Source organism: Montipora foliosa, chromosome 13 (assembly GCF_036669935.1).
Source record: "Montipora foliosa isolate CH-2021 chromosome 13, ASM3666993v2, whole genome shotgun sequence".
Lineage (NCBI taxonomy): Eukaryota > Metazoa > Cnidaria > Anthozoa > Scleractinia > Acroporidae > Montipora > Montipora foliosa.
In genome coordinates, this window is record NC_090881.1 from 40630583 (window position 1) to 40650582 (window position 20000).

Genomic DNA, 20000 nt, shown 5'->3' on the forward strand with positions numbered 1-20000 from the left:
AGTCTGCGCTCTGCCCTCTCGGTAATTTCTCACTGTACCTTCGTCTTCTTTTCATAAATGTTTTCCTGTTGCACATCTCTAGCCATTCCAAAGTCTGTCACTTTACAAGTTTCTCTTTCTCCAACCAGCACATTACGAGCGGCAAGATCTCTATGAATGATCTGCGGGAAAACACGGTGTTATTGAGGTAAGACTTTGTAGCTCCATGCATGAATAGAGAAAGACTCGTTAAAATCACCTTCGTAATGCTACTGATGGTAGAATTTCTTTGAGTTTGCCTAACAACATCCTTGAGAAAAGCTGATCTATCAGTACTTTGCGCTGCTACGGAAAATTGTAAGTAGACAAAGCAGGAGGACGATAACAGGGTGCCTTGTAACTTGGAAACTGAATAATTAATTAGAACAATTGAGAGAATCTCTTCATGCGAAAAGGGATTATGCCATACTACTCATTGAAAATGTTGTGGTTGCTTTCGTTAAGGTCTGGTCAGTTATCAGAGAGCTGTGCTTTCTTGGAATTACTTAAGTTTATTTCTTAAAGAAAGTCACTTCATGCCATCAGCGCTTTACCAGGAGAGTTTGATTATAGAAATAAAAGTTGCCACGGCACTCACTGCCACATAGAGTTCGCTAGACCTGTAATTATCTGAAACGACAAGTTAACTCACGGATCTTGAAGAAAGGTATTTCATCCCATCAGCGATTTGCCAAGCAAATTTCATCAACTGTTGTGACGTCAGACTGGTTTGGGGTTTGATATCTGGGTCTTTGTAATACGTGTCATGCAAACCGCGGCTCTTTCTCAGGTAACCCAGGAGATCACCATAGGGCACATATTCGATCAACACGAATAATGGTTCTGCAAATGACGAGATAGGCGAAATGTAAGGCCTGTAAATGGTAGCGCATAAATCTGTCCTCGGTCCACCCCATCCCAGTGGTCATGCTATATGTCATGTGATTTAGCAAGGTTTGCGATACCGGGTTTAGGTCAAACCTCGACGTTGTTCATTTATCAGATGAACTTGTTTTGGATTCTTACACGGATCTTTCTATAACTGTATGGATAGCAAGGAACGTGAATCAGGGAAAGGTTACATATTAAGCGCACATCACGGTTATTTATGCGTACTTTGTATGGTTATCAAGGAGTACAAATGAGAAGCGTCTAGCGTTACTTGTATTAGTATCTTGTGCGGAAATAAGTAAAAAATTTAATTTGAGCACGGTTACAGTTTGACTTAGAGCGAATTCACTAACAGACTTACAGACGATTCATAGACGAATTACATCGTTCTGAGGAAGAAGAAAAGGGTCTTTCCTGTAAAGTAGATATGGAACAAAAGGAGTGTGGTTCTTTGCCAAGTGGCCACTCGTCACAACGTGCAATATCAACGTTGACTGGTATCATTGGAGCAGGAGAAATTCAACTTGCACGAAAGAGAATTCCTACGGAAAGGGGGTAGGCAATATGAGATTAATAAGCTAATATAAACTGCGTTGACTAACACTAGTAAGCAGGTGAACAGAATCTAGCCTATGTTGGCAGATTCTGGGAATGAGGAACAAGTGCGTATTGAAGTCATGCAGTGAGAGCAGCTGTTTGTTAAGATTCTTATGTTAAGACTTTGGATGACGATAAATATATCAATTAGCCGTTTAATGGTATGATGTCCATGACAAAAACGTATTTCAGTTACAGCAAAGAATTATTGAATTTTTGTATGAGGCAAAGAAGTTACGTGGCGATGCAAGTGATACACGCTCTCTGAAATCTAAGTCGTCCCTTTAATCAAACGTTCAATTTCTCGTCTATCATCTACCAAGTCAAAGTTGATTGAAGCAATGGCTAAGGCTGCAGCACTAGAGGTCAAGGCAACATTCTTAAAGGATAAACAAGCATTAAAGATGGCTTCTGAAGAGCTTGAGCTTCGGCAACAAATTGCCAAAGTAGAAGAGAAGATTTATCAGCAGTTTGACGAGAAAGAAAACGTTGATGGTATAAAGGACTATCTGGAAAACATTAAGGCTAAATGCAATTCAACCCCCATTTCAACTGAGGTTATGCCTAGTCACCAGAAAAAAATTCACGATTCCATCACATAGTAAAGTAATGCCTGCCAATGTTCAAGGCTCAGCTATTTGCACTACTGTCAACGCTCACATCTGAGACTATGCCCATTGTAAATAACATTGCCAAAACCAGCACTTGCATGAATCCAGATGTCCAACCCTTTATTTCAAGGAATTCGTATGCTGGAAAGAGTGTGCAGCAACGCCACTCACTGCTACTATGCTACCTCAAAGAAAATTATCAAGAAAACATGCATATATCTGGAAGAGATTCAAGCTGTTTTGAAATTGCTAGTGCTTACCGAGACTTTCTAGGCGTCCAAAATAAAGCAAGCGGAGCTGTCAGAAGTGATTGTCACACAACAAGCCAGGGGTCTATTACCTACCCACAAACCACCTGTGTTTTATGGAAACGTTATGGCATATCCAGCTTTTATAACAGCATTTACGATTAAGGTCGACAATTCTATAGAGTGCCTGTATTTCTTGGATCAGTACACTAGTGGAAAGGCAAAGGAACAGCTCATAAGTTGTTTGCAAATGAAAAATGGAGATTCCTACAAGGAGGCTAAACGGCTTCTGAAGAGACACTTTGGTGATCCCTAACAAATAACAAACCGGACTGCTGTGAAACCAAACGACGGAACAGGGTCCTTGAGCAAGCAAGAAAATGTTATGACTGGAGTACAATACAATAAATTGAAATCCTAATCGGACTCAACTGCCCCAGCACGGTGGGACCGACTGATATCATCTGTGGAAAAGAATTTGATCCTTACGCTGTACGTTCACTGCTCGGATAAACAGTCCTGTAAATCACAAAAACAATGGAAGGGCACGTTGTCACATAATTCACGTTCATAATGATCATGTGGGTGTGTGCGGCAACAGGTTCGACGTTGCTGAGCGAAAGGCGAAGGAGCAGTTGACGCCCCAATCACTTCTGCAAATGTTCGAGTTGGATTTTTCAGAGAGAGGGAGTGGAATCGGGTTATCGTGTGAGGATACTTGTTTCCTCGTACAAACACAGATAAGGCAATAGATCTGTCATAACAAAAAGGCTGGGATGAAAAAGTTAAAGGAGAAATTCTCTGCGATGGGAAAAATGGAAACGTCTGTTACCAGTACTGGGACAACTTGACATCCTAAGATGTTTCAAGCCTCCCATCTTTGGCAAGATTGTCACAATATGTCCGATGCCTCACGAGTTGGATATGGGCAGTGCTCGTACCTCGGGCTGGTTGATGAAAACAACAAGATATATTGTTGCTTTGTAATGCGAAAATCACGCGTACCACCAAGGGAAATAGTCGGCATCCCAAGGCTTGAGCTTGCCGTAGCTACTGTCTCATTGAGAGCTGCTAACATGCTAAAGGAAGAGTTAGATTTAGAAGAGCTTTAAACGTATTACTGAAAGGACAGCAAAGTTTTCCTGGCTCCAAATATGGATTAAGAGGGTTGAATTCAAAGGACTTTGTGGTGAAATCAGAGTGGATTAAAGATCCAGATTTCTTGTGGCAAACAGAAGATCATTGGCCGCAACAAACTTTGTATGAAGATGAAGTCGACCCCAGATCCCCAGAAGTCGGAAAGATTAAAGCCAATGTCACAGCAGTCAAAGAGAGAAGAGTCATGTTAAGCAGATTTGACAGATTCTCCAGCTGGCAACGGTTGAAGACCGCGATAGCTCTTTGCATGAAATACAAACAGGATATGCCATTTCCATTGCCGAGGCTGACAAGAAACCTGCACTTAATGAAACCCTTCAGTTGAAAAGATGGTGTCAAGGAGATGATGGACGTATTGAAACAGGGACCATCCTAGTAAATGGCCTAGAGAGAGCAGAAACAGAAATAACCACGCTCCTGCAAGCGATGCGTTTGAAAAGGACGTCAAGGTTTTGAAAGGTTTCAAGCCCAAGTTGAGAGTACATGTACACCCCGTCAGTGTTTCAGCCTTATCGTGCTGGGTCCATTCCTAGATACCAATGGAGTACTTATAAAGAGGCGAACGTAGCAGATGACCTAAAGAATCTGGTCAATTTACCCAGCGCTAGTCAAATCTCAAAGTTGATTATCAGGCATGCCCATGAGGAAACTCGCCGCGGTAGAAGAAGTGCCATCCTGAACGAATTACGTTCAAGTGGTTATTGGGTTATCAATGGAAACGCAGCTGTCAGGTCTCGATAGGTGTTACATGTCGTTACCTTCGAGGTAAAGTTGCAGAACAGAAATTGGTCAGTCTTCCTAATTAACGCGTTAGGCTAGGACCACCATTTTCATACTGTGGAGTCGACTACTTTGGTCCTTGGTCCGTTAAACAGGGCAGAAAGGAGGTCAAGCGATACGGTGCTTTATTTAAATGCCGGCAAGTCATGCCATCCACCTAGAAGTGTCACACTTAGTGGAAACACGTGTTCATTCTTACAAGCATTAAGACGCTTTATCAGCCGTAGAGGGCCGATAAGAGGACTGCACAGTGATCTAGGTACTAACTTCGTTGGAGCTGAAAATGAATTGAATAGAGCCCTTCAAGAAATGGATGAAGAAACTCTTTAAACAGAACATCGACTGGATCAAGAATACAGCCACGGCAAGTAACTTTGTAGGAGTGTGGGAAAGGCAAATTCTATCTGTAACGAAAATCATGGCTGCGCTTATGAGGCAACATGGTCATAGCATGGACAATGACTCACTATGCACCATTTTATGTGAGGCAGAAGCTGTAGTAAAGCGTCATTCACTTACTGTTGAGACCCTCAGCGACCGTTGGTCACCTCTGCCATTAACTCCCAACACGTTCTTACTATCAAAATCAAGCTTATTTTGCCACCTCCCGGAAAGTTCCAAAGAGAATATGTCTACGGCAAACGACGCTGGAGACGCGTTCAGCATTTCGTAGATGGGTTCTGGAACAGATGGAGTAAGGATTATCTGCAGCATCTTCAAACAAGACAAAGATGGACGCAGCAGAGAAGAAATTTTACGGAAGGGAATGTTGTTTTGTTGAAGGAAGGTAGTTTTGTTTTCAAGTCCATTGCAAGCGATCCACACATCTCTGTAAATATTCATATGAGAACCACGCGTCACACAGATCCGTCAAAAGGCTTAATTTTAAATATAACGAGATCTAAAAACGTCACTTTTCAGAACAGTTATTATTGTAGAGCTCCGCATGTGTGGAATATTCTACCACCGCATCTCAGAGACCGCAGTGTCCCCATAAGGCAATTCAAGAAGGAACTTTATTCCTATTATATGTACTTGACCAGTCTTTATTTCGATATCGATCGGCCTCAAACGTTTAAATCTGTATGTGTCAAGCGCTACGCCTGTCGGCCTATTCCATCGCTTGCTGTTTCAACTTGTTGTTATTAGCCTTATTCTCTTTGTCTATATTTTGTTGTAATTTTAATTAGTTTAATTTACGAGGATCTTTTGTTGGAGCTCTGTAAGATTACCCGGCCAAATGGCGAAGCCTATAAATAAATAAATAAATAAATAAGGATAGCAGTATTTGCAGAAACAAGTGGCCCATGACTAAAGTCTTCGAGGAGAATCAAGATGATCAAGGTCAAGTGAAGTCCGTAACCGTTCAGTCCTCCAATGGATCAATGTTGGATCGACCTATCAGCAGGCTTGTGCTACAGTTAGAGTCACCTGAAAGAAGACCGGGAATCCAGGGGAGCATGAGGAGCCGTGTGCTAAATCAGATTCTTGAAGGAAGAGAACGCTGTGTAGTTTTAAGCGTAAATCAGTTTTGGTAAACATTTTTAGAGGATCCATGTAAATGCTAACGCATACATGTGTCCTCGGTCTAGCACATCCGAGTGGTCACGTTACATGTCTTGTAATTCAGAGAGGTTTGCGATTCCGGGCTTAGGTCAAACCTCGACGTTGTTTATTTATTAGATGAAGTTACATTGGATTCTTACACGGATCTTTCTTTGACTGTATGGACAGCAAGGAACGTGAATCAAAGAAAGGTCGCTTATTAAGCGTACATCACGGTTATTTGTGCGTACTTTGTATGGTTATCAAGGAATACAAATGAGAAGCATCGACCGTTACACGTATTAGTATCTTGTACGGAAATCAGTAATTCATTGGATTTGAAAACGGTTACATGGCCCTAAATGCATTTCTTAAAGGCATTTTTAAAGAAAGCTGTCTAGCTGTCGTAAGCATGAGATACAATAAAATACAAATTTTATAGCCCCTCCTTAAACAGCTTTTCTCAGCTAGGCGACAAAACGTCATTCGAAGTGAAATAGTGACCTTAAATGCCAACTAAAATAAAGATTTGGTGAATAACCTTTTATCAGAACTTTTGAAACACCCTAAAACGTAGTCAAGTACACTTTGGTAGAGCTATGAGTAAATTGGATACAAGTGTCAATTTCGGTTTGAAATAATATGTGAAGAATTAGGGCAATAAGAGATCATTCCCGTCAAAGGATTACATCTTCCATCTGCACAATTCTTCATATCATACTGAACGGCACTATGTGTACTGATGATAGCTTACCTGATTGAGTTACGCAGCCTATAAGTTTAATAACATGTGGATGTGGTTTCAAGGTCTTCATCACTTCAAGCTCTGATAATAAGTATTTCTTGTCTGACTCAGGGGCAGCAACTGCGAAAGGCCGAAAAAGAAACTTAATTTGTTTTGAAAGGCTGACGTTTCGCAGGGACAACCTCTTGAACCATTAGGGAAAAAAGGATTAACAATTTTTTCTCGCCATATATAGCCACTTGCAAGGAAGCAAAAATAATTCAAATACAACCATATTTAACTATGTCACATTCCAAAACGAAACAAGATTGTGCAAGTAAAATTTTCAATAGAGTTCACTGTTTATGCAATGATCACAGAAACTGTAACCACACAGCCACCATTTTAATCGAGTCTGAAGACCCATCTAATAACCTTTCAACATTTTCACTGCCACAATTATTTTCTGAGGCATTCCTCGGAGACCATCCGCTGTTGCCTTGGCAACTTGACCAAAAGCTCCTTCTCCAATAATCTTCTCAATGGTCACATGATGTCTGGGAATTTCCCACGAGTGTGTAGAAGGATTAACAGGTTCATATTGTCCCTCTTGCAAGTCATTGGGTGGGGTGGGCTGCTGGTTTTCAACACTTCCCATCTCCACAGAATGCTAAAAAAGAATTGAAAAAAATTAAATAATAATCTACGTTTCGCAAAAGAAGATAAGAAAGAAAGAGGGAAATACTCATTATAGAAGCATACCGTGACGGTGTTCCCCGGTGCATTTTCATATGATGACTCTTGATAAGCCCTTTATTAAAAAAAAGGAAAATAAAGAAAAATTATGAAGGAAAGAAAAAGAAAGAAAGAAAAAGAAAGAAGGTAAAACAAGGATATACATTGAAGGTTACTTTTTGAAGTAAATTCTAATCCTAAAATGAAACTGAAATAGTGATGAATAAACAACGGATTGTCCTCCGTCTCCCTCAGCTTAACCAAGGAAAAAGACAGGAGGAAGAGAGGGTGTCCTCCATACTTACCCTTTTCAATAGGTAATATGTTTTGAGTTTATTTTAGATCGCTTCACACGTATCCCAAGGGGATTAGGCAACAGCCAATCATATGGCAGGAATGTGTTCTTTGAGCATGGAATATCCACGCGGAACACATTCCCGCCATATGAATGGATATTGCTTAATCCCCTTGGAATATGTACATCGTGGGAGTCGATCTAAAAATAACTTGAGACATATTACCAACGGAAAGGGTATGTATGGGGGATGCCCTCTATTCCCACTTTATTTTCTCTTTGTGTGACTTAAGGCTGTAAAATCTTTTACAACCCACACTTCCCCCAGAGATTAATCTAAATATATCTTTAACTAAACAGCTCATGAAAAAGGAATCATGTGGTGTATGAGGAAAAAAATGGCCTGTATTATCCTTGGTAGTCTCCAAATACTGAAAGAAGCATAAACCAAAGAAACGTATCATGTACCGGTGGAATTGAGTCATTTGCCATTGCCAGTAAGACAAACAAATATACGAAACTAAGGCACATAGCATTGGACTACCTTTTCTGTCTTCCAGTGCCTAGGAAACAAATGGTAGAAATAACATGTTAATGAATTACTGGGTAACTGATGTTGGTATGGCCAATCGGTTGACCCTTCAGTAGCATGATTGAGTACTCTGAAAAACCTAAAACTTATTCACTTCTACCGAAAGTCAACAGAACTTGCCTGTTAATAATAATTATTGTAGGCACAAGCAATACTCTAGAGAAATCTTGTCTCGTCTGTATTCCAAGCTTTTGCAGAACCAGATTTTAAGAACTTTTTTTCCATTCGCATTTTTGATCACTTTGAAAAACACACAGTCAAACGCATCCTCACCCTATAAGGGAACTAGGTCATACCTCTAAACTCATCTACTTTACTACTTTACTTTGCGAGAGTACATGAGTTAATGTAAACAGAAATTGGGAAGAAGAAATTCAGGCCGGTGAAATTCCTTCTTCCAGGCTAAAGCCTTTTGACTCCCAGAATTGATACGTAAATCCGCCTTACAATTTCAATGAAATGTCAGTCAGGTATTGAGAATGAATAATATTATCATCTTAAGAGGTGTGATATTGATATAACACCAAATTTTCATGACTACCCAACGACGAATTTTCATGGTATTGAACGTTTCGATCTTGGGAATGAAGGGTTTTCTTCTACTAAACGTTTACTAGTAGCTCATGTTCTTGCAATAAATCTTCACTCTCTCACTGTTTTCACCTCTTCTTGGCAACAAAACATTAACTTACTTCTCTCCAATTAATCTCAACGCCTAGTACAGACTTGCTTGCTGTTGAGATTGATCACACTTTAACAGGATCCCAAAGTCACACAGGAAAGTGGAACGAAAATAGTAACAGACGGACAGCCAATAGGAAGTTTGCTTAGTTCAAAGAACACTGAAACTTGGCCTGGGTTCTAATCGCTCCAAGTCATAAAATCACCCAGAAGAAGGTGCTACATATTGTAAGGAGATCTGAACATCCCCCTTTTAAAACTCTTTTCAAATAGGAGCAATAAGCCATGTTGTTCTTCTTCTATACTCTCATCTTACAACCTTTCATCATAAATTATATGAGACCTTTAAGATCTCACATACTGTTAGGAAAGAGGTAACAGAGGTAGCTGTTGCTTAAAAAAGTTGGCAGTACTGAGTTGCTATGATAACCCAGAGCCTGCTTAGGCAAAGGCATTAAAAACAAACATCAAAGTAAAATTTACGATGATAAATAAAACAAAATTTACCTCTTCTATGGAGCCAAATAATATAAGCAATAAGACCAATATTAATTGCTGCGAGTATGACGGTCAAAGTGATGAAAATCGTGCTGCTACATTTCTCAGCTGAAAAGGGAAATACAACACAAACAAGTGACCCGACGCCCATCGGTTTTGCATAACTGTGCATAAAGTTAAACTGTTGGAATAAGCAGTTTTGTGAATAAATGATAATAATAAGTTGAAAGTACTAGAAGCTTACTAAAAGCTGAATCTTTGAAAAGTGAATTTTACTCTAAACAGTGACCTACGCTGCCAGACCGGGATTTTAACCAACATGTGGAAGACCAACATCTGCTCAAACGGTAATGGATAGGAAGATTTTACCCGTAAATCTGAGGCAAAAGATACCACACAAAAAATAGTCGCAAACGTACCAGAGTGGAGGATATTTTCCGCCATAGAATTACAGTGGGACGCGCCATTACCGTGGCCACAAAGTTTTTTAAATTAAAACTTATACGCCAATCAGGGTAAGCGAATTTGATTGACAGTCACCCCTCCTTGCAAAGGTTGGATCCAAAAATAACTTGAGACGTATTATTTATGGAAAAAGGCATGTACGGGGGATGCCCTCTCTTGCCCCTTGATTTTCTCTTGATTTATATCAAGAATACGTTTTCACATTAATTTTCAAATTTAAGCGTACTTTAGGCAGTCATTTGATAGCTGATTCTTACAATTCACATAGAGCTCTTGTAAGATCTTGTAAAGAAGAGATGATGAGTTAGGGTTATGTAGATATGCTTCAGGGAAACTGGAACTTATATCCAACTTTGTACTCGTAGCCAAATCTGAAGGCCACCGAGGAAGAATGGTCATGCAAGAAGAGACAAATTTGTCATAAAAGAAAAGACATTCCAATGTAAACTTTTTTCTTTTTCGGGTGCCGAAGTCGCAAACAGCTATAAACACGTGATTGGACGAGATAGAAGAGTTTAAAGGAAGAAATGCAGCATTTGTTAGCGTTTGGCTCACAAAAAAGGTCTTCAAAAGTTGTCTTGAGAGGAAGGTCTTCAACAGAATTTTGGCTGCGTAATTCGTCAATGTCATACTATAGAGTGAATACAATATGGTACGTTTTCACTCCCCCGTTTCATTGTTAAAGCTCTGAAAGCTGTACGTTTCTGTTCGAGGTAATAAACCGCCACTAATAAAATTTACCATACATGCAGTCGTAAACGTTCTAGGTTCTGTTGTAAATAAGTATACAGTACCCTCGTTAAACAACCTTGTCCTTTGCTGTGTTTCGAAGTTAGAGCAACCTATACTTGCTTATTGACATTGTCCGACTTAATTATTTCAATTTTCTTTGTTAACGTTCTGTGGCAGAACGTTAACAAAGACAACTTTGGTTAGGGGAATTCCAAAACCATTAGCAGCAGTACACCTGAAGCGTCCTGCATCCTCTTTACCAGTGATGTTCAAATGCCCGGGGACTTCAGTATTATCAGAGAGTCTTGTCATTAGTGGCTCCTTCAAATGACAGTGAAACAAAAAAAACCGCCAAAGTAGGCAAATGGGATTATGACATATGTTGTGAAATTACATCAATTGGAAACTCGAAACAAGTACGACTTCCAGATTGGATTTGAACCCACAACCCTCTAAGATTAAAGAAACGAAAACTGAAGACAGAAAATGAAAAATCCCAAATCTCACTTAAAAGGCCTGCCCTCTTTCATTTCTCCTTTCAACGAAAAGGCAGCTGCTAAGCCAACCATCTCGTTCCTATTTCCCAGAGAGACTTCAGGCAAATTAAATCATTTTAAAGCAAAAGATAATCAGTCTCTTACTATAAGTGTGTAGTAAACACATTGTTGGTCACACGATTTAGCAGTAGTTTTAATATTCAGCGACCATGTGTCAATGTCTTGTTTACTGTAAGGGGCTGCGAAAATGACTTTGAAATGTGCTAAGCAAATAAGGAGTGAAAATGAAATTAATAAGAGAAATATAGAGCTTACCAACGACTTCCACTTTATTTTTGCTTGTAAATGTTACAAAGCCTCCTGGCGTCCGTGCCAAAACTTCACAAGAAAATATGCCATCCATCTCAGTTGTTACATAAAAGATTATCAGAGTGGTTCTTTGAAAAGGACGCCAGTTGATAGCGTATTTGTCTCTAAAATTATCCAGTACTTGAGCCTCTCCTGTTCGCAGAATTCTTCCAAACAAGGTGCCATTGAATTTAAGACCAATAATAAAAAAGGTCAAATCTGATGATAAACTGAACTGCCAGCTGAGGGTTCCATTGATGGTTCCTTCAAGGAGGCTAGCCCTGCTTAGGTGCTCCTCTGGGCCACCTAATGCTGCTTCTGATATGTTCTGGGTCGGAGGAGGTGCCTTCCATTCTATACTGACACAATCTAATAACAAGATAACATGCACTTCTGGTCAAGCCGTGATTCACGTACTAGAGCCATATCATTGACCAGGCTACGCAACATTCAACCATATGGTGAAATTAAGCTTTACAAATAAAGATAAAAAAATTACAGGAGCTCAGTTGAGGCGAAAGAACTTGAGAGGGAGCTTCAGTATGAAGCCTCTGAAAAGTTCTGAGACTACATGTGTTATGATAACTTCTATTATCAATAAAGGGCAAAATTACTGAGGGCTGATTGGCTGAGACAGAGGGCATTTTTTCTTAATCGAGGGCATTTTTGGTAATCGAGGGCATTTTTGGTAATCAAGAGTAATTTTGCCCTTTATTGATAAACAAGTAATCGCATGAGTCCTCGTACTATTAAGGATTAATTGCACTTGTGTTTTGGAAATTTTCCAAATTGCCCTCGTCGCTTCGCGACTCGGGCAATTTTGGGAAATTTCCAAAACACTCGTGCAATTAATCCTCAATAGTACTCGGCCTCATGTGATTACCTATACTAATCATAAAAATTACAATTTCCTCGATTGTGATTGGTTTAAAAAACTCCGATTTTCCACTAATTCACTTGCCAAGTTGTTATCGGACAATTTGTCATCGGAAAGTTTAATAAGTTCATCGGTAGGCACGCCAGAAGACACAAGGGCTGGAGGTGGTGGAGACTCCTGGGGGTGCGGCGAGGGAACCTTTGGACGTGGGTGAGACGGGGAACGTTGTCGTTCATTCCGGTTGTAGGCGGAGGTGTGCTGCTGGCTGTGGTTCGGTAGAGTGGGTTGCCGGAGTGTAGGTATATAGGAAAAAATAGTTGCAAGGTGTGAGCCTTCCAGATGCATCTACTTTTATCCGCTATTAATCGTGGCTTGGTGATTCTTCGACTACTTCTGATCTGTCCCACTTGGTTTGTCTGGGACCTAACTGGTTCTGAAGGAAGACTCTCGCACAATGGCTAACGGGCGGAGTGGCCGGGATTAGGCTTTCATAGATTCTATAGTGCAATTGATCCCTTCCCGGAGGGCCTCCTCTTTCGCCAACCATCCCTGGCGCCAGAGTGTGGATTTGAGAATTTCTCCAGTCGATTGACAAAAAAAGAGTTTGTCGCAAAGGAGGCGGCCAAATAAGATCCGTGTATGTGATAGGTTGCAGTCTGGATGTGGAGTGTTGCGCAGTTGTAACATAGCGCGTGGGAAATGGTCATGGTCGAGGCTGCCTCTCGGGCCAGTGTTCAATATTAGTAGGCGTTTGGCGGTGTTTACTGGGCCCTGTCATTAGACTGAGGAAAGCCGACGGACGACACACGGTGTGATACGCTGTGAACTCTAGACCACCCTCATCTTCCGGAACAGTAAACGTGGCAACTGGTGTGGAGCTCAAAACCTCTACCAAGCCTGAGAGGCGGTCTCCTGTAATTACGTAGAAAGAGACTCCATAATCGAAGAAGTCTGCGAAACTGCTTTAAAAGGAGTTGACGGTGATTTAGCGGGAAGGAGGCGGGATCCTTGGTAAACTGCGTGGAGGTGCTGTGGGATTTGGCAGGGAAGGGATGAGGGGATCAAGACGCAGTCCTGGTACAAGGGGACTCCCTCCTGAGCATATATGGACTGACAAAGGGGCTAGAAGTTGGCGAGGGTAGGATAGTTGCTGTCATAGGTGTCGGTTCCATGCTCGATCAGTTTCAGGTGACCCAGGGATGGGTCTGCTGCTGTCTCTTGTGCTTTGAGGGACCAAGAGATGATGATGTCGTTGCCGATTGACTCCATGAGTGCAGACGCCAGGATGTCAGAAAGGCTCGGCAATCAAAGAGAGACACTGTTAGCCGAACTCGATGATGGGTGTCATGATGAACTCGACGCCCCATGGAAGGGTTCGTTGTTTTAGTCGGAACAATCGCGAGTTGGTTATTTCGTCCAGCTTACAGTGGCCGAGAATCTTCATTAGTGGTTTGTTGTCGGTGACAACCACAAGGTTATCACACCCTTGTGTGAAGTAGCATGTTTTCTCAAGACCCAAAGCTACGGCCAGGGCTTCCCCTTCAATAGCTGCATAGTGTTGCTCTGCTGAGGACAGGAAGCGTGAGTCGGCCAAACTGATCCCAGGTTCGAGTCCTGCGAGTCCAGACGTTAGGATTTTCCTATGATCCCTATCAAGGTTTCAGTGTACAAAATGAACGATAATACTTCATTTGGAAGAAAGTGACAATGAAGAATAATCCTTCAATTGAGGGGGAGACTTGGTTGGCCACGAACATTTGTCAGTATTTTTATGCAGATTTTCCCCTTTCTTTCATAACTTGGCTCTTCTTCTTTTCTCGGTCATTGTAATTTTTATGACTGGTAAAGGAAATTGTGAAATCCGATAGAGAATTGCCAGCTCAGGAGTGATCTTGGCCAATACTACTGATCATATCTTTCTTAGTTCTGTTAAGCCTTTAATAGATCTGTTAGTTTTGGTGATTTACTATAGACTAGGTTTTTGACATATCTTTTGCAACTATTTGTAATAGAGTTAACAATCAACTTAGTGTGATGTAGCAACCTTATTACCACTGAGATAAAACTCAAATGAAAGCACTCATTTGGCTACACCTTAATTAATGTTGAAGATACTGACAGTCCTGCAGTGTCCATAGTAACCCCAAATTGGAGGCTTCGAATGAGCGCAGTGATCTGGCTAAGCTAAAAAGTATGCTCGACCAAGAAATAGAAAGATGATCCAACAATAACAAAAATGTTTCATTCTTCGCAAAATGCAAGAACTGCAAATGTCTCTTGTGTTCATGTTAAGGGATGAGCGACATTTACATTTGTTTCCTCAATAATTATTCACTGTTATTCATTGCAGATACCAAATTTACGCCTTTAAACTTGAAATGGATCCACAGAGGGGTAATGAATTATTTTAAGGGCCATTTGGCTCAATGGAGAGACTTGAAAATTTATTTTAGGCTAGCTTAGCACGACATGACATCCCATGGCCATACTTTGGGCACCGATAATAATAATAATAATAATAATAATAATAATAATAATAATAATTATAATAATTCGCAGAAGTATGGAGAGGAGTTAGGAATGAAGCTAGAGCTGCGACATCCAGATCCATCGGGCACTACAGCAGAGAATGAGAAGATAGAAGGGCGCAAAATTGGAATGTGGATGAAAAAGACCTTACGAAACAAGCACTGTGAAGGCGTTAGAGAACAGAGATGACAGGGAAAGGTCCATACAGCACGCTGGGAAGATAAAGATCTTGATGGTGACAGTTTCGAGTGGATGTCAGACTGGAAACCAGCACCGACACACACAATAGCCTGGATAAGTGAGCCCTACGAACAGCTACTTCCAACAAGAACGCAAGGAAGACCAAAACAAGCGAATCATCGGACGTCGGATGCAGGATGTGTGGAAAGGCGCAGGAGTTTATCGCACATGTGCTGTCAAGTTGCAGTGCACTGGCACAGACGAAGTATCTATCAAGACACAACGGAGCACTCAAAATACTATTCTTTGAGCTGCTGAAAGACTACCAACTGATAGAGGCAGTTCCGCCTTGGTACTTCGCAACGCAACCTAAGCCGCTTTACCAAAATGATCAGGTGACGGCATATTGGGATGTACCAGTATATGCAGACCACACAGAGGTGCGAGCTAAAAGAGTGGACGCGAGGACCGCAGATAAGGAGAGGAAGACAGTAACCCTGTTGGAGATGAGCTGCCCTTGGATTGAGAACCGGAAACTTAAGGACGAGGAGAAAACCTGCAAGTAGGCCCCACTTCGATGGGAAATCAAGAAGCAATACCGGGGCTACAAGATCACTCAAATCAACATAATAATGGATGTACTTGGTGGCTGTTCTAAGGGATGGAGTAGTAGTGCGAGGGAAATACTAGGAGAAAGGCGTAGCAGAGATGTTCTAGGACGGATGCAGAAGTCTGTCTTAATTAGTAGCCTGAATATTGCCAGAACTTTGAAGGTCTTGTGCTAGATTAAGACGCTCAAACACCCGTTGCATCAACCTGATGGCTAGGTCAAGCATAGACCATTTTAAGACTTTTAAAATTTAAAATTTTAATTTTTTTTTATGTTTAACTGATTTTCTCTGTTTATCACACGATTTTATTGTAAATTTATACGCAGGGCTAGTCACGGGTTCCCGCCTAGCTCCTTGTGTGTTTTTATTTTATTTTATAGCTGACATTCAGATGTTGACATACTGCTTACAATAATAATAATAATGATGAGAATAATAATAATAATAATAATAATAATAATAATAATAATAAGTACAATTTCCAGGAAAGTGATCATGGAAAGCCATGGTACCAACAGAGCCTACCGTGCGCAGTGCTTGAAAATGAGAAGGCAAAGATATATTGGAATGTGCCCTTTATCCTTGTGAAGCCACCGGAAAATGGAGCTAATAAGCCTGACGTGATTGTACATCATAAAGAAACCAACATCTGAACTCTACTTGAAGGCAAAGTCTGCCAAGTAGACAGAATTGCGGATCGATTCAAAGAAAAACAACCAAAGTAAATAGAACTGCTAACACAATATGGTAAGCCATCGATTCGAAACCTGTTATTCTCACTAACCCTACCGGCAGTAAGAATAAATAACCAGGGAACTCCTCTTTTTGGCTTGACTAAATCTATATATTATTTTTGTTGGCTTTCCCTTACACTGAGCTTGGGGCGCCAGTGATCCTACAATTTGGGGATCCCATCGTTTCTAAAACTGCAAACGAGTGACCACGAATGAGCACGAATGACCATGAGTGACCACGCGCGCCCGCGAATGACCAAGAGTGACCAAGAGTGACCACGAAAGAAAAATCGTTTAAAAAAAAAGTTTAATTGATAAATTAAAAAAAAGAAAAAGAAATCTGACGTGCTATATTAGATAAACTTACACTGGTACTGCTTTTAAACTTGAACTTGTAGTAAATCCGTGGAACATGAGCAATAATCAGTGTATTGTTCCGTTTGTTTGATTAGCATTGTTCGGATGTATATCGTTTGCACTCGAACTGACTTATTTAACAAATAATATAATAAAACAAATGAAATGTATTTCGTGTTTAATTGGTTTTATGAAATCTAAATCAGTTGTAAAATTTAAATATTAAATCCAAATAAATCAGCTAATAACTCGCGGATGTTGAACATACATAGATCGAGTGGAGCCTGGGACCCGGCTTTCCAAACTTAATTAAACTTTTTAACTGATTTCCATTCATAGACACTAGTAGTAATTCGTGGGCTCTAGTGTGTAGTTTTAGAAACGATCCAAACTGGGCGAAGTGTCCTAAAATTAATTGGCACAAGCGGTTTCAGAGTGAAAATAGAATATTAAAAAAATCATCTGTTGCGTTCTCACATTGTCGTCAAAACCTCAAATTTGGTGTTTTCATGTCGTTGTTATGCAAAGAACCGCAATAATACGCGCTGCACGATTATTTATGCTCCGTTAACCGATGATATCATTGTTTCTGGTGTTGTTGTTGTTGCGGACGCACTCGTCGTTTCCTAAGCTCTCTACTAGCAAAAGGAAGGAGGCGAAGATCTAGAAAAAGTCTTTCAGGTGTATTATGTAGAAGTTGTATCTCGGCCATAAGAGTAATGGCAATAATGAAAGAGGTAGAATAAAGGGGTTAAAAAAGGGTAATTCTAAAACCAGTTGCAAAATTAGTGGAGACAATTCACCTTCTTTGAGCGTTATATATATCTATTATCTAAAACACTGTAGACCATCTTGTCCACTTATCAAGGATTCGATTCAGTTCTAGAACCCATTGGCACACAAGGTCAACGCACGCTGTGAAAATGTTGACAAACAAAGTCAAAATGCCCAAATAAACAAGGGTTTGGATTGTTGCGAATAATGCCCAGGTCATATGCAGTTTCTGAAGAAGGACTCCAGGAAACGTGCAGGATTTTTTTTTCTGACGACACCAAGCTTAATTCACAAATAAAAGGAAATCCGGTAATACCGTTTAGTTTTTAGATAATTTTGAACATGTTTCAGTGTAGCTGTGTTTTTAAACATGAAATTCGGATTTAATATTTTCAGTGGTTTTCCGGTTGTTTTGTTGATTTTGTAATTAATTTGTTTTCGGCGGATTGAACAAATACAGTAAAAAAACGATGACAACAAGAATTTATACCTTTGAAAGATGCAACAGACCAACTTGCGGCTTTTTTCGTTCTTCTTAAGTTCCTTTCAAACACAATTTTGTACCGCATTTTTTTTTGTGGAACGGGCCTGTTGAGCTTTGTTTTTATCGCCCCAGGCTCTGGTTGAACCACTGCTTGCTAAAAATTAAGTCAATGCGGGACAAAAATTTGGCTGGTCTTCCCTGGGTTCTTCCACTTACTTCATTCACTGTCAACTTCGTCTCGGTCCATGAACATGCAAAAAAAAAATACTTGGCCAATATCCAGCCATCTTGACCTCACGCTTGGTTAACAAAGGATTTATTATATGGGATAAAACACCGAAAAATGATCTTTGATCTTGCGGGAACAAGCGAGAAATCCCGAGCGGGCAGTATAGTTCCATCTTGCCCGCTCGGGTAGCCAATCACAGCGCATGATTTGGTTTATCTTTCCCGCTCACGGTGCTACAATAAGCGACAAAAATAGTTGAGACACTGAACTGGGAAGATAACAAATAGGGAAAAATCACTTTTAAGTTAACGTTACTTTTTTCCGCTTGCATTTCCCCCCTCTTCCCCCCCCCCCCCCCTCTCAATGTTGGTAACGGAAAAAGGAAGAGTTGGCGATAAGAAAACAACATTGTTTGAGGGGGAGGGAGTAACATGGAAAGACTTTGGGGGAGGGATTTGTCCTAGATTCCTTAAAAGGAAAAGTATGTCAACCCTTTTGGCGCTTATTGTAGTCATATAATAAAGACAAATACACCATAGTCGCTTGATAGGATTTGGACTGGACTAGCACGCACGCTATGTTATAATAATAATTATTTATTTGCAGTCATCAATTCCTTTGTTATTTTTCGGTTTTTTTTTCTTTTGTTTTCTTTTATCATAATGATCAAAATTACCTTTTTAGAACTTGCATAACAATGATTAATTATTTATTTAGCAAAGGAGCACAATATTAATTTACTAGAAGTGCCCCTCTCCTTTCCATGTAATTTGGCATGATAAACTAATTATGCTTTGTACACTGCAATCTCAGTATCTGTTTGTCATTTATATTTGTGGACCAGAGAAATTAAACAAATCAATCTGTGTCATGTTGAAACATCTGCAATATCTGTCATCTTTACACTGAGGTTATATTAAACCGTCGGAGGACAAATGTAAGCAAGGTTTACTAACTTCGAGGTAGGTACCGGTTCTTATTCTATGACTGTCTATTCAAAAGTTAAGGTCTAACGGAAATCAAATTACTGGCAAAATCTATAACTATAAGGAATTTCTATGTAGAACATGTGACCAAAACCTTAAATATCGACATCACTCAGACATTTCAATATTGCTTCACCATGATGTAATTCTTAGAATCAAAATGGCACTTTATTATTGTTTTGAAGCGTGAAATGTCCATCCAAATGGACGTGGATGAATCGAACGTTTTGAGCCGCGTGAAATTTGGTCCCCTGGTCCTTACTACTCTTTTGTCTTGAGTCGATCTCGACTTCAACAAGATGAGAAACCTGTACGTAGCTTCACCATTTTTTTTATTATTTGAGAACTCCAAAGCAAGTTACGTCATATTGGAAAGTAATCAGTGCTCTATCACCAGGCATCTTTGTTTGCTCCTTTGATGTTTGCCGAGCTTTAAAACCAGTCCCCTCTATTAACTACGCTCTTCGAATCAGCGAATAAATATTTGTGAAATTATGGAATGAATTTTGCTGGAATCATCGAATGAATATTGCTTAAATTATCGAATGAATATTGCTTGAATTGTTTCATAAATTGAGGAGAGAATCGGATGCGTATCAAGGCAAATTTATCGAATTTTGATAGTAGTTTATCGAATGTATTGGACAAACTCAAAAATATTTGAATTTTATTGTCAATAAGTGGAAACTGATAAAACGCATATACGCGAAATCGAATATTGACACATTTCGGCAACCATACTCCACTCAAAGAAAAAACTTGACTTTGCTCTAACATCCGCTGACCTGAGTGATACATACAGCACGATATAAGCTTTCTCTTAA

General features: G+C 40.1%; 1 protein-coding gene and 1 pseudogene across 1 annotated transcript in view; both read right to left on the reverse strand.

Annotated features, from left to right (window-relative positions):
- Positions 1-20000, reverse strand: part of LOC137982383 (tyrosine kinase receptor Cad96Ca-like) — a 24692-nt gene that overhangs the window by 3363 nt on the left and 1329 nt on the right. Inside the window, exons 2-9 of the mRNA XM_068829501.1 lie at positions 11383-11784; positions 9383-9481; positions 8147-8165; positions 7335-7383; positions 7008-7242; positions 6603-6713; positions 671-861; positions 39-161 (exon numbers count right to left, since the gene is read on the reverse strand). Of these exons, the coding sequence (XP_068685602.1) occupies positions 39-161; positions 671-861; positions 6603-6713; positions 7008-7242; positions 7335-7383; positions 8147-8165; positions 9383-9481; positions 11383-11784 (1229 nt within the window). The remainder of the gene's footprint in view (positions 1-38; positions 162-670; positions 862-6602; positions 6714-7007; positions 7243-7334; positions 7384-8146; positions 8166-9382; positions 9482-11382; positions 11785-20000) is intronic.
- On the reverse strand, positions 12773-13464 carry LOC137983494 (uncharacterized; annotated as a pseudogene).